This window comes from Carassius auratus, unplaced genomic scaffold, assembly GCF_003368295.1.
Source record: "Carassius auratus strain Wakin unplaced genomic scaffold, ASM336829v1 scaf_tig00007301, whole genome shotgun sequence".
Classification (NCBI taxonomy): Eukaryota; Metazoa; Chordata; class Actinopteri; order Cypriniformes; family Cyprinidae; genus Carassius; species Carassius auratus.
Genome location: NW_020523831.1, coordinates 307,089 through 323,111, shown reverse-complemented (window position 1 = coordinate 323,111; position 16,023 = coordinate 307,089). Strand labels below are relative to the sequence as shown.

General features: G+C 38.2%; 1 protein-coding gene across 4 annotated transcripts in view; it reads right to left on the bottom strand.

Annotated features, from left to right (window-relative positions):
* LOC113071421 (nuclear receptor corepressor 2-like) overlaps positions 1-16,023 on the bottom strand; it is a 107,148-nt gene that overhangs the window by 33,677 nt on the left and 57,448 nt on the right. For 3 of the 4 annotated variants that reach the window (XM_026244762.1, XM_026244765.1, XM_026244764.1), the window contains exons 9-17: positions 11,780-11,846; positions 11,263-11,435; positions 11,073-11,163; positions 9,222-9,400; positions 7,278-7,332; positions 7,027-7,125; positions 4,761-4,888; positions 3,135-3,292; positions 2,433-2,495 (exon numbers count right to left, since the gene is read on the bottom strand). In XM_026244762.1, coding sequence (XP_026100547.1) covers positions 2,433-2,495; positions 3,135-3,292; positions 4,761-4,888; positions 7,027-7,125; positions 7,278-7,332; positions 9,222-9,400; positions 11,073-11,163; positions 11,263-11,435; positions 11,780-11,846 — 1,013 coding nt within the window. The remainder of the gene's footprint in view (positions 1-2,432; positions 2,496-3,134; positions 3,293-4,760; positions 4,889-7,026; positions 7,126-7,277; positions 7,333-9,221; positions 9,401-11,072; positions 11,164-11,262; positions 11,436-11,779; positions 11,847-16,023) is intronic. The other variant, XM_026244763.1, reaches the window with a different exon arrangement.

Below are 16,023 nucleotides of genomic sequence, written 5' to 3'. Positions count from 1 at the left end.
AGAAAGGGGATTTAAGTGACTTTGAATGTGGAATGGTTGTTGGTGCCAGACAGGCTGAGTATTTTAAAACTGCTGATCTACTGGGGTTTTCAAGCACAACCATCTCTAGGGTCTACAGAGAATGGTCCGGAAAAGAAAAAATATCCAGTGAGCGACAGTGTTGTGTGGACGAAAATGCCTTGTTGATGTTAGAGGAGAATGAGCAAACTGGTTAGAGATAGAAAGGCAACATTAAGTCAAATTACCACGCGTTACAACCAAGATATGCAGAATACCATCTCTGAACACACAACGTCAAACCCTGAAGCAGATGAGCTACAGCAGCAGAAGACCACACTGGGTGTCACTCCTTTCAGCTAAGAACAGGAAACAGAGACTACAATTCACACATACTCACCAAAATTGGACAATAGAAGATTGGAAAATGTTGTCTGGTCTAATGAGTCGCGATTTCTGCTGAGACATTCAGATGGTAGGGTCAGAATTTGTTGTAAAGAACATGAAAGCATGGATCCATCCTGCCTTGTCTCAACGGTTCAGGCTGCTGGTGGTGGTGTAATGGTGTGGGGGATATTTTCTTGGCACACTTTGGGCCCCTTAGTACCAATTGAGAATCATTTAAATGCCACAGCCTACCTGAGTATTGTTGCTAACGTGTGCATCCCTTTATGACTTTATGATCTTCTGACGGCTACTCCCAGCAGGATAATGCACCATTTCACAAAGCTCAATTCATCTTAGACTGGTTTTTTGAACAGGAGTTCACTTTCCTCAAATGGCCTCCACAGTCACCAGATCTCAATCTAATAGAGCAGCTTTTGGATGTGGTGGAACAGTAGAATCATGGATGAGCAGCCGACAAATCTGCAGCCTGGCAGCATTCCTCCAACTTTCACGGAAATTGCAAGATGGCGGGCCGCTGATGATTAAAAGCCTGCGATAGGAGGCGGTCCAGATGAAGACCAAAGGGATTACCCTTTCAGCCCTTCCAAGAGAAGTTAGTCATTCCAATCTATGATGTCTACTGTAGAATATTGCAGGTTTACAATAAAATTAATTCATTTAAGTCCTCCAAAAGATTGGTCATCCACGATATACGACCATGATAAGGATTTGTCTTGGCACGTTTAAAAGTCAGACTGAAAACACTTGCTGAGGAGCATGTTGTGTGGACAGGGGTTGGGTCTTTTATACAGCTACATGGCAGTGTGAATGTAAATATTTATCAGAACCTCATTCAGCAAAATGCAGTTCCTTCCCTGCAAGCATCTCCAAATCAACCTGTGATTTTCATCCAAGACAATACTCCTGTCACACTGCAAAATGGGTACAGCAGTTCCTTGAAGCTAATAACACTGAAATGGCCAGCACAGAGTCCAGAGCTTAACCACACTGAAAACCTTGGTGACAAAGTTATGGCTAAGAAACCCAACTATGGAAGGGTTGAAGAAGAGTGGACCAAGATCACAGCAGATGTGCTGAAGTCATTCAAAACAAGGACTTTCTGACATCTGTAGCCCTCCAAGATTTTAGTTGTAATCTTCTTTCATTCCACAGTGGTTACTGTTCTATAATTTTGATCACTGTGTTTTCCACAAAATAGAGTTCCTGTTGTGATTTGGTGCATGGGACTTTATCATTAATGAAATGTTATTAAGTTACAGATCCTGTAAACCAGAGTGGTGTGGAGCAGGCAGCCTGATGGATCAGATATGATGTACCGGTGCCAGAGAAACACAGAGCTGTTAAGAGAGCGATGTGGAAGCATTACACCTGAAGCAGGTCAACAGAGCGTCTACATTACAGACATAAACACTGACACGAACAAGAAAGAAGATTAGACCTTTGCTCTTTACTCAAACTTTGTCCGTTTTTCTTAAATATAATCCCACATGAAGTTTTTAAGGTCCATTAATGAAGCTCTTTTTATTAAATCATGAGTAAATGACATTTCTGAAAGCAGCTTGTCTAAAGTTCTACAGAAGTTGGTGGATAATGGCACCAGAAGCAGGTTTGGTAGCACTGGGGGATGGTGTGTGTGGGTAATAAAAATATAAAAATAGATAACTGAATTATAAAATTACTATTGCATTAATAAGTGCAGTTACACTAATAATTTACTTGAAATACTTAAAGCTTTTACTTGGAATACTTGAAAATCATTGAAAAGTGCATGAATTTCTCTCAAAAGGTTTTACAAACCCTGAAATGAATGCAACAGCACCATGGTTATAGTTGGCATAACTACTTTTGGTTTTCTATGTCAGCACTGTATGAATGCTACTCACTAAAAACAACCTTATTCATTCTGCTGTGAATTCAAATGCTTCTCACTGGATCTTAATTGTGTTTGCACAAATGACTCCATACAGCGGGAATACTGTCCAGTCAATAAATGCAGTAATGACAAATTAACCAACATGGGTTCTGACCTTTCTTTGCCGTCTCCATCTCCTCTTCAGTCCAACGAGAACTTTCATTCATCTCCAGGTTTGCTAAAAAAAGATAAGAAAAGATGAATGCCATGTAATGTGCCATAATACCCAAGTCTCTATAATGCAATTCAGTGACCAACTTGGTAACAACCCAGGTGGCTGTTTCCTGTTTACTTTCTATCCACATGAATGGGATGAGATCAAAATCTCCAAAACGTTTTCCAAAAATTGTTTCAATGAAATATTTTTAATAAGTAAGTCCAAGTGCTGCCAAATGCAGTGTTTTGACCTTTATGCTGAAGTATAGGGGACGTTATAAATGAAGCACAATCAACAAAAGTTCAAGAACACTCTTAGCTAAGCTGGATGAGCTCTAAACATCATTAAAAAGTGCATTTCGGAAATTGAAATGCCTTCTCATGGTAAACCAGGGAACACTGTGACATTCGTCTCAACTCAACCATTTATTTGTACACCATTTCATTATTAGGATCATTCTCATTCTGTTGATATTGCTGTTAAAATGTCCTCACATTTTGGGAAAACAGAAAATGGAAGTTATAAAACAACAAGTGGGAAAATGTTGTAAAATAAAAGGTTGTGCACAATTAATTTGCAGAGCAAAACAAAGAACTCATTTGAACACGTGACCTCAAAGAAACACTGAAAAAAGTCAATGGTATGTGACTGTGTGCTAACCCAGCTCACTGCTTAGCGGTGAAGTGTTTTCTTCCTGCTCGTTGGTCATGGAGCGAGTGACTCGTCCTTTCCGGTGTCCTCGGCTGTTTGCAGTGCGCCGGCCTTTAGCAGTTGCAGGAGGCTCTTTCTCCTCCCCGTCCTCACCAGAGGTGTCATCTCTGTAAAGAACAGAAGAAAAAAAAACATTATCATAGTCTCATCATGATCTTATTGCAGCAAAGTTATTTACACATCATGTTTGATTTTCATCCATCATTTGATTTTTTTTCTCCAATATAAATATGATGACATCAATGCTGAAAGGCATTTATATTAGGCATGTTTACCTCAATTCGAGTATATTCGTTTTTTTTATGGTGGGTTTCAAGAGCACGGAATCTTTTTTTATTTATACATTATGTACAATGTCACTAAGCGGGCAAACAAAAATAGAGCAATAGATAAAATGCTAGAACGAGATAAATGGATAGATGGATGGATGCCAGGTAAATTTCTAACAATTTTTTAAATCAAGAGCATTCCTATTGGAAAAAAATATTTGTAAAGTAACATGTTATAGTACACACAGAACTAAAAAATGAACCATGTATAAAAGTTAACACACTATGCAAATGCTTGCTCGCGAGCTAGTGTATTTCCCTTCAGCAGTACGGCACAGTGTCAGGAAATGGCTGTGGGATGAGCAGACCGTCATTTATCTTACCTGCACATTATCCATCTTGCAGATACAGAACTAAATATAGGAGCAGCAGCTGTGCCCGCAGGTCATGGGAATCATAGGGGAAAAGTCAGAGAAATGCACAGACTCGGCTTAATGCAAATGTATAGCTGGCATGCTGGGGCGTATACATAGCCCTGTGTATTCGGGCCAGTGCTAATGTGCTCTAATCACACCCTACAGTACTGCTGACTGCACAGGTTTAGTTTAGATTAATACACTGTTACCTGTACTTCCCAAGAGTATCTAAATATAGTGTGCACCTGCAAGTTAACTAGGGTTCAGAAACTAACAGCTCACTAAATTAGGCTGAAATGATGCAGAACCGGCATCTGTACACAGCCATTGTTCAGGGAAAACTAGAAGGCTTGATTTTTTACTAGGAAATTCAAAATGACCAATTTATTACGCTGTTAATATTAATCAAATAACCATATTGAGGAGAAAAGGACAAACCCAGTCACAGGTCTTTTTGCTATTTATAACTTGAATATATTTCATTATTTTAAATGTTTACATACTCTAAAATATAAAATATATTTATTAAAAGGCATATAACTATATTTCAATGAATATGCACATTTTTTATTTTATATACACATTTTTACATTACATATATTTAATCTTTTTTCTTTTTATTACTGTTTACTTTACCTACATAATTGTAGTAACTGAAATTAAATTATATTGCACATTAGTTTTTGATGTGGCACAAAAAACTCAGCTTTTTCCACCTGCGGCTAACATAACTGTGCCTTCACAGTTTTAGATTAATCACAGAGAAAAAGAAACTGTAAGTCCACAGGTTCAAAGGATTAGATGAGAGAAAACGCAATGAAAAAGCAGCAGATGGATGAGTGTGAGATGAGAAGGAGAGAAGGTGAGAAAAAGTGAGAAAAGATACTCACTTTATGCCATCCTCTTTCTCTTCTCCCTCTGCTTTCTCCTCCTCACGGTCTCCCTCCTTCTCTTTCTCTTTTTCGTCTTTCTCCTCCTGATTGTTGCGGTTCACCTGTTGCTGTGCCTGTTGGTTATTCTGCGAATACAGCCAAAGCACAGCAAATTAAATCATTAAAAATCTAATTAAAATCATTAAAATTCGCATTAAAACCATCTAAAATGTTACTTTCAGCCAAAAACATAACTCTCCCATTTCAAATAAATGGACATCCTGATTCAATTGTAAAAATTCACACGGAAGCTTAAGTTCACCAATGGTCCACAAAAAAAGCTGTCTAGAACCAGGACATTGTTCTATAAATCTCTGTAAGAAAAAAGAAAAAGAAAAAAAACACCCATAGGAGGAGGTGGTGCTCCTATCACCCAGGCCTCACTTCTCTGTATCTGGGTTTTCCTTCACATAAGAATTTCATTATGAATTATGAGGCAACAAAGACCATCTATTTTTGTCAGGAAAGAGAGAGTATGCTCCAATACAGCTACTAAGAAAGGGAAAATGGACGAGAGAAGTATGAAGGGGGAGGGGACAGAGACAGAATCTGAGGGGACTGAGGACAGACAGATCAATGGAGTGAAAGAGTGCAGGAATCTCAACATATCCATGCTTCGATTCTGCCTCAGAGCTTTTCAATTTGACAGACAGCACCTCATATAACCTTACACACACACACACACACACACACACACACAGGGAGCTGCTGACAAATGTATATGAATTTAATCTTTTCCCCACATGATTGTGTGCTAACATAAATGTTTTAGCATAACGGAATTCATGTTTTTCAAATCTTTGCAATTTTATGTGCCTTGCTGATTAAAAGTATTCATTTCTTTCAAAAAATAAAAAATAAAAACAATCGTTCGAACCCCAAACTTCTGTATTTCACCTGATCAGGATAGCCACATTACAGTACAACTTCCAAATTCGACTTGAAATTTGAACAAATAAATTTCCGCAAATTGAATCAAATTGCCATTGGATTTTATTTTTTTTTCTCTGAAAAAAGTAAAATTAGATGTCATGTCAGCTGCCCACATCCCTCATTACAGCGCTGCATGCACACACTCAGTTATTCATGCACAGTTAAACATACACATACAGATGCACTCATCCACACAGTAACTTGCTTTCTGTTTTCTGTCTCCCTTTTGTTCATGCTTTCTTTCACCCATCAGGCTCCCTTGCTTGTATCCCTTGCATTCAGTGTCTGTGGCACAGTCTGAGAACATTTTAATGTGAGCTCATTATGATCAGGCGATATTTAATGACCTGAGCAGAATCGCTCCAGCAGCAGAAGACCAGTAAAACAAATGTGTTTGGCCTGTGGGCTCATTATTCTCTCAGATTGTATTATTGCAGGCAACACACACACACACACGGCTCTCTATCTAACAACTTCCCCTCATGCTCTCCCTTCCTTTAATACAAAACTCAAACATTACATACATTCACGATGCAACAGTTTCCTGAATCTCTCGGTGCATAATCTTACACACACTTATACAGACCAATTGAGTGTGTAAGATCAGAAGAGAATCACTGCAGACTCAGGCACAGAGCTAGATAATCACTTCATATATTTTGCCCTCACTTTGAAGTGTGCGCCTGTGATACTCATTAGAATCATGCTGATTTCTTTTTAATAACACACTCGCATTAAAAAGACAAGCTGAATTCACACGGGCACTATAAAGACTGTAATCATGACGAGCTACATGCTGTAAATGAGTAAGGAGACAGATTAACAAGTAAATAAACAATGTTTATATTATTTAATTTAGCATAATGTCATAGTCAACATGCTTGAATTTTTCAGGGCTTATGCTGCATTCCATTCAACTCAGAAAGTCATAATTCCAGCTTACTGCTTGGAAAGTGCAATAGGACACCTCTTGATGCAGAACGTTCAATTTCAACACTTTTGCAGACGTCTACAATTGATTTTGCAGAGACGTTGGTGACATCATTCAAAATAGCAGGACTTTAAGCAATTAATATATCAGTGTTTCATTGTGCAACATTACATAATAATAAACCTGTTTGCAATGTATAAAATATCATAAATTATCTTCTGTTGATGATCACACATCTCAAATACAAATTCCAGCGTTGACATTTTGTTTTCCAAGTAGGAGCATCTCACACCCAACTTTGAATGAAACTCAGCATTAAAGCATCAAAAGGCATGCTGGGAAATGTAGTCTCATGCTCACCTTGTTCCTGCCTTGGCGACGGTAGCTCCTGCGAACAATGTTCTTGTAGTTCTCATTCTTCTTAGTCAGGTAGTAGAACAGGACACACTCAGCCACCGTCTGTGGGCAGACACACACACACACACACACACACACACAGATCACTTCAGACCTTACTCGTTCTGCTCATACACACTCAATATATTCATCCACACTGCCTACAGAGCAAACAACGAGATGAAGAGGATGGTATTAATAAAACGCAGGTGTACCTTTCTCTCCAGAAAGGAGGCTATCAGGCCAAAGTTTTTTGGGTGCTGGATAAACCTGCAGTGAGGGAGAGGAGGAGTTGTGATACAGAGCAAACACAACCTTCAAATGTTGTATTTTACAGTTGAATTCTTTCAAAGACATTTATGAAGGTGATTTCTGTCGCGCGGCATGCCAGAGTGTTGATTCCTTTGGTAAGGTTCCTCAGTGGCTCAGTAAAAGGTCATGCTTAAGAACTAGACTAGACAAGATCTCTCTCACTTCCTTTTGCTGCTGACCCTCTGCATCATGACCCAGATCTTTACAGAGCCTCTGCCACTCTCAAACCAAATCTGATGCAGATTGGTAGAAAACCAAAATAAAGCTTGGGTAATTCAATTTGTGTAATTAGGTAATTGAACTCTGTATGCAATTCGGGTTGTCATGTTTACAGGTGATAAACCAGTCTTAGTGCATTTCTTTCACAACAAGCCAACGCGAGACATTTCAGCTGAACAAATTTTCAAGCATCCTTTTAGGGTAAAGTTAAGTGCATTCATTCATCTGACATGTTTGCCTGTTGTGGCTTATCCACATTATGTGTAAAACATCAATGCTGGCACAATTAATAATAGCGGTGGGAATCACAATACAACCTCACAATACAATACGATACATGGCTCATGATACCAATAATATCAATTCGGTGCATATTCTGTGAAAATCAATATATTGCTAGACAATCCTTTAATTATACATCCCGATATCGGTCTATGAAAACAAAATGCCTGTGAAAAGGTTAAGTGCAGGCTCTCTTATTCAAGTTCAAACTGCTGAAAATTTAGCACAAATTTCAATTCTGTCATAATTTCTGTCATAATTGACTCACTCTCAAGTTGTTTTAAATCTGAATGAGTTTCTTTCTTCTGTTGAACGTGAAAGTTATTTTGAAGAATGTGGCTAACCAAACAGTTGCTGGTCCCCAGTGACTTCCACAGCATTTTTTCCCCTATTAAAGTCAATGTGGACCAGTCACTTTTTGGTTATCCACATTCTTAAAAATATTTTAATTGTGTTGTGATAAGAAATTAAAGCAGGTTAAATACAAGAATTTGTATTTTTTGGGTGAACCATCTATTTAATGACAAGCAGCAGCACGTTTAGAACAATTAGTCTGCTGTCGCTTTAAGAGCTGTAGACATTTACTATACAGGCACAAAAAAAAAAATCTCAACTGTTTACTTTCACTTATGACATAATGTACTGTGCTTATATGTAAACCTTGTGTGTTTTTGACAGTATTAGCACATTCAGATGCAAAAGACATCAGTCAAGTAATCAGGCCATTTGTCAGGCTTTTTAGCCTTTTTAGCCTAATTGTACAATACATGCTCAGAAAAAGCGCATGTTAAAACCGCACGTGAATTAAATGTTTAACCGGCAAGCATATGCAAATAATGCAGTTATTGCCTACTGCATACTCTGTTAATTTTGTGTGTCCCATCAATAGTTTTAAACCAGAGGTGGGTCCAGACTTTGGACTTAACGTGGCTGGTACATCTATTATTTTAATTACACTGCTGTCCGCCATCCCGTTAAAAATATTTATGTATGTTCATGTTTCACAATTATTGACTCACAATTATTCTACTGTGCTCCGTCTGTTTTGCACACACATCGCCTATTAAAAATAAATTGATATATCGTACAAACTCAATACACCGCCCAGCCCTAGCTTACATTAGCATCTACATATTGATGTAGATTTCAGCTGTTCACATTTCACCTAGCGCTGCACCACTAGCCAACAATCAAACACAACCACATGCACACAAACTGCTGAGCTCTTGAAAACCAGGAGAGATGTGCTAAACCGCATGCTGATGCATTTTAGTACCAATTTCGTAACTCCTCATTCCTTCAAGCGAAATCAACATGCACATCAATGCAATAAGGACATAACGTACTTCTCACGGAAAGTGTCCTTCTCCTGTTCACTCCACATGTTCATGACCTGTCTGTCTTTGTAGACCTTCATGGGATCGTCCATCAGCCCATTCATGTTGATAAACTTGATCCTCTGCTGCTCAGCATCAAACAGCATGGGAGGAATCACAGCTAACTGACGCATCTGCTTCTCTGAGTTCTGCAGTGAGGGAGAGAGGAAAAGGCAGTCACAAATATGAAATGGAAATAAATATGTGAAAAGAAACCGAGAAACAGTAATGCAAAATGCAAGGCAGATACAGTCAGCAAAAATGTGGCCACTGAATCTTATGTCTCTGTTTAGTAAGTGCATCAGCCACAAAACCCAACTGGTTGTGTAAGAGACCTTTAGTTGTTAATTCACTGATATGTTGTGCACTTTTTCCAGACACACACACAAACAAATATTTTACATTCAAGAAAATGCTTGTCTGTTGAGTATAGCAATGTTCTCTCCAGAATTGATCTAGCATATAAAATACCGTTTTGGTAACATATGCACTACTGTTCATGTTTGGTAGGACAATAATGATGTTTTTGAAAGAAGTCTCTTATGCTAATTAAGGATGCATTTTTTTTTTTGATAGACATCTTTTGTAATACAAATGTTTTACTGATACTTTTAACAAATTTAATGCATCCTCGCTGAATTGGCCTGGCGAAAAATCGATTGAATTAATTAATTCAATTTTTTGTTACAGGCGATTTAAAAAATAAGAAAATCAAGTTTGTGTGTAATGGCGCATTTTTGGCTCCCCGGAGCTTTCACATGGCAGTATGGCAAGCGACAACAACAACAACATCATAGCACACACGAAACAGCAAGAGACAACCTGGCTACCGGTGACAGTTGGAAGTTTGTTCCCAAGAAAGGAGTAAAATCATCTGTTGTTTGGAACTGGTATGAGTTTGCTGCGACAGACATGGAACAAGAGACCCCACGCTGCCTAAAGCCCATCACAGTCAAAAGTAGCAGCACCAGCCGAATATGAAAATGGGGGTTACATTTGTCTTGCTTTTGATTAGGGCTGCTCCGATCACGATCGGCCGATCGTTAATGCGCATCTTGTCAGTAAAGCCGGTTTTCTAATCAGCGGTAAATTCCCTCAGGTGCTTGATTTTACATCAAGCAGCTGTTACTACAAGGAGCCATAACTGAGAAGATGTGCAAATCCACTTCATTTTCAGTGTTTATTTGCGCATCTTCTCAGTTAACAACGGCTCTGTGTAGTAACAGCTGCTCGATGTGAAATCACGCACCTGAGGGAATTTAAACCGCTGATTAGATAACTGTCTTTACTGACGAGATGCGCATTAACGATCGGCCGATCGTGATCGGAGCAGCCCTACTTTTGATTAAATAAAAGCAAAATTTGCTTTAAGTTGTCTGCTGTTTGTACTTATTGCTTTCCTTAATTAGCGGGGAAAATCGGAAATAGAATTAAAAAAAATAAAATCGGAGATTATTTTTAGGCCATATCGCCCAGCCCTACACTGAATATTATTAATTTCATTCACATAGATCCATTCACCAAATTCTCACTAAGTTCTTTCAGTGAATTCTTCAGATCAATTCAGATGGCTCAATTTATGAGTTTTTGATTTATTTAAAGAGCCAGCTTACTGTATGAGAGTCAATCGTTTGTGAATTAGAGTACTGTTTTGAATGCAAAACACAATATGAAGAGATATGTCTTGACATTAATTCACAGAGTGTTTTATCTCCACAAATTCAATCTGCAAGCTCACAACTATGGTAAAATGTATTCTCCTTCTACAGTGCTGCAGATTTGGTTCTAAAAAGCAATGCAGGAAACAAGCTCCAACCCTACCTCTTGCTCGGAGATGCCGTCGATGATCTCAGAAACCTCATGTTCGCTGCGTGCTGCTGAGGCCAAACCCCCACCTCGCTGAGCCACTCTACTGTAGTGAATCACATAAATATAGATATAAATACACTTAAGAAACCACACATGACCATGCAAATGTCTCCAAAGCACCTAACAACATAAGACCACTCACTTCTGCATACGCTCTTGCAGTTCTCTCTGTTTGCGGATCTCAGGAAACTGCTTTTCGTAATACTCCCGCACTTTGCTCTCTTTGGCTCTGCGGCGTGGGTTATTCTCAATGCGCTCAACTTTCTTCTCCCAGGCCTCCATTAGCTGGTCATAGCGCTGGCAGAATTTCTGTTCCTGAACACAACACACCAGTCAGATCATAAAGGATGAATATCTAAGTCTAGATAGCGTTTCCTGCAGTACAGTCATCATGAGAGGAATTACTAATTAGTGGATGCTAACAATTCCAATGTAGTATTTAATAACCCCATTATTCGATATCTACAATTCAACCAATGCAATGACATCAATTACACCACTCCTTCCTAACACTGGGATCGTTATTGGGATCCCATGGAAGGTTATTCTTGTTGTCTTAGTAATGAACAAACAAATGTGCCCAATATTCAGGTACTGCCAGCTGCAACAGTGCCATCCTGGTGTGTGTTTTGTGTGTGCATTTGAGTGCTTTCACTTACCCACTGTTTGCGAGCATGATTTCTTCTTTTGAAATACAGAATGAGCTTCTTCCTCATTGCCTGATTTCTATAAAAGGGGAATACATACAAGAAAGTCCAAGTGTAAGCAATCTTTGTTCAACAGAAAGCAAAGGCAGCTTTTTTTGTATTTTGCATAGGTCTAGGACCCAAGCGATAGATTTTTTTTACAATTTTATTTTTTAGTTTATTTATCAGGGACAATGCAGCGCACATTGTTACATACATAATTATCATAGACAAAGCCATAACAAAATGTGTAAATGTGTTGCATAAAAGGTTTCTAGCCAATAGGCTAATTTGCAACCCCAGTCCCTGGTCAGGCCTTTCTAAAAACATAAAAAACTACGTAGTGTAAACTACACAATCATGCAACAAATACCTTATAAACATTAACATTAACATTTTACACAATCCCGACCACATTACACAACACAACACATCACATCCAGCACAGACAATACATTGCAACAAAAAAATGAGTCAATGTCCACATATTTGATTCTCTTCAGCCAGTGTTTCACCTTTCTATTAAATGTTTTCAGGTTGGTTTCTGTTTTTATTTCCATTGGTAAATCATTCCAAAAATGGGTCCCTATCACTGAAAAACTTGAGTGGCCAAAAGTGGTTTTGCGCCCCTCTGCTATGCAGTTGCCACCCGCTGCTCTCCTAGTGGCAACTCCCCTTGTGTTTATTTTGGTCACAAAAGGACAGAGTACGGCTGGAGCTTGATTATTTATACATTTAAAAATCAGCTTAAGGAAAGAGAACTTAATAAAACTGTCAAAATTTAAAAGCTTGTATTTCTGTACAATCAAACAGTGATGCCACATAATTGGTTTCTGATCCATTATTTTCAGTGCTTGTTTGTATAATGACATGATGGGTTTGACTGTTCTCTGGGAGGCTTGGCCCCATACAGTAACACAATAAGATAAATGAGAAAGTATCATAGCATGAAAAAACAGCAAAGCTGCTTTGACAGGTATATGATGCCTAATCATTCTAAAACAGTTTAGGTTTGTCCGAACAGTTTTTTAATGTGTGTAATGAATTTGAGTTGGGGATCCAGAATAATACCTAAAAATTTTAATTCCTCAACTTCCTCTATGGCTTCTTGATCTATTTTAATTGTACATTTAGTTTTTCCTCTAATTGAGAAGCACATAGATACCGTTTTTTGAACGTTAAGCGTCAGATGATTTTCTTTAAGCCACTGGGATATACCCTCCATTTCCTTAGTCAGGGTCTCTGCTACTATAGTTGGTGTCCTAGCTGAAGCATAAATTACTTTATCGTCAGCATACATTTGGCAGTTGGCTGACTGACAGCATGTAGGTAAGTCGTTTATATATAGACTAAAGAGCAGAGGCCCCAAAATGGAGCCCTGTGGAATACCCATTGTGGATTGTAATGATGTTGAGAGTTCGGTGTTTATTTTAACACGTTGCTCTCTATGCTCCAAATATGATGCAAACCAGCCGATAGCATGTTCAGAGAAATTGAAGGTGGTAAGTTTATTCAATAGTATCTTGTGGTTCACGATGTCAAAGGCCTTTTTTATGTCTATAAACACAGCTCCCACAACATTACCCTTTTCCAACGTACTCTTAATGTTCTCAGTAAGGTAGCAATTAGCCATTTCTGTAGAATACACTGCTCTGAATCCAAACTGTTTAGAATTGATAAGTTTGTTACTTTCAAGATGTTCTACTAACTGTTCTATGATCATTTTCTCTAAAATTTTGGAGAAAGCCGGCAGTATTGAGATCGGCCTGTAGTTGCTTGCTTGATTCTTTGCGCCAGCCTTGAAAATCAGTGTAAGATATTCGGTGTAGATATACAGTTAAAATATTTCTTGTTAATCTTAACTTATAACATTAATGTAATTAAATTAAATATAAAACAAGCTATTTGTCACTGCCAGGACATTAAATATTTTATAGTGTTATAGAAATACAAGTTATGCTCAGAGTCGAGAGTCTCGATCATAACATTATAACAGACATCTTCCGAGTAGAGACCTGCACAATCGTGTGACCCATTGCAGAGTGTAGCGCGGGACAACATTTTATATGTGGGGCAGAGATTCATGTGTGCGGGAAAATAATTAGGATGTGCTCCCATTAGGCAATCTTAACCCCCCAAAGCCTGGTTCTTTGACTAGTGTGATCGTTCTGTTTAGCAGTCCCTGGCTCGGTCGGAAGAGGTGGGCCAGAGCGCTGTTCAGTTATATATAGATCTATGAGTGTTGGCCTAAACAGGCGGAGTGCAGATCTTCTGATATGGCTTTGATTACATGAATACTTCTGAGCAGCAAAAGCGATAGATGTGTAAAGCAATATATTTTGTGAGGGCCCGGTGTTACAGCGTCCCATACAACTCAAAATAATAAACCACAAAGTTAACAAAACAATGCACTACACTGTGCTGAGCAAGTGCTTCTCTGCTGTCTTCACGTGCTATCAGAAATGTTTTATTTACCATTTATGAAGTCGTGAATACGAGCTCGTTTCATTCTTTTCTGTTAAAAATAACAGTGAATAGTGATTTGTGAATGCTGATGCTTAGCCTAAATAATTTGATCGGGAGCATCTCCTCCTGTGACACATGATTTGTCTGGATGTGTATTCGGAGCCAGTGAGCAACGGACTTTCATAACAAAAAAAAAAAACCTGTGTTAACTCATGATAAAATAATTATCATCATTAATCAATTATAACGCGTTAACTTGCCCAGCCCTAATATTAATATAGAACATGGATTTAATTGTAATAATATTTTACAATATTACAGTTTTAATGTATGCAGCTTTAGTGATGATAAGGGACTTCTTTTAAAAACATTAAAATTAGGGCTGCTCCGATCATGATCGGCCGATTGTTATGCGCATCTCGTCAGTAAAGCCGGTTCTCTAATCAGCAGTAAATTCCCTCAGATGTGTGACTTCACATAAAGCAGCTGTTACTACACAGAGCCATTTTTAACTGAGAAGATGCGCAAATAAATGCTGAAAATAAACAGTGTAGTAACAGCTGCTCTATGTGAAATCACACACCTGATGGAATTTACTGCTGATCAGAGAACGGGCTTTACTAAAGAGATGCTCATTAACGATCGGCCGATCGTGATCGGAGCAGCCCTAACTAAAATCTAGCAAGTTAGCAAGCAATGCAGGTCTGATTAGTTATCTTTAATTCTCTCAATGCATGCAGATTCATTCTCTGAAACGGCAGAGGTCATTACCATTAATTTAATCACATTTTAATTTAATAATTTAATCACAGTTTGGACAAACTGTGTATTTATGCCAACGTGTCGAGGGAAAACAGCCTGGTATTCATGTACATTTGATGAGACAATGGTGGACTTGGCAGAGTCACTGGTTTGTGTATGTACTTGTACGAGTGAGATTAAGCGTGCAGGTGCAGAGGTGGCACTGCGTTACACAGCAGATAGCCTGCAGGATTAGCTGCTGTGCGAGACGTACTGGAACCAAGAATGCAGCTCAACGCCCATGATCTACCCACACATCAACTATTACACAAATATTTCCCACTGGTGCTGCTCAGGTTGATAAAGCACTCCTAAGAACAAACCCCTCAATTGTGTGATCAAATAACAGCTGAAATACATCTTTCTCAAAGACATATTTGCCTCTCTGTAAATTATGAGGCCATTACTGCTGCTAGATACTTCTTTTTCAAAATCAATGATATATTATTAATAAAAACCACCACTTTTATTTTTATCTTATTTTTTTCATTTGATTTAATTAAAATAATTGTTTATTGTTGGTGCGGAGGCTAAACCATTTAATTTATCCATGGCACATGATTTTAATGTTGCCCAATGCCCAGTGACTTGTTTTGATTTATGTTGAAGTGTTTAATGGCTTTTGATGGTGAGACTTTTTTTTAATCAGGCTCTCAATAATTAAATAAAAATTTGGATGCAGATTTATCGGCTTTATCATTCATATATGTGACCCTGGACCACAAAACCAGTCATAAGTCGCTGGGGTATATTTGTAGCAATAGCCAAAAAACATCATATGGGTCAAAACTATTGATTTTTCTTTTATGCCAAAGATTTAAGTGAAGATCATGTTCCAAGAAGATATTTTGTAAATTTCCTATCATAAATATATATAAACTTAATTTTTGATTAGTAATATGCATTACTAAGAACTTATTTTGGACAACATTAAAGGTGATTTTCTCAGT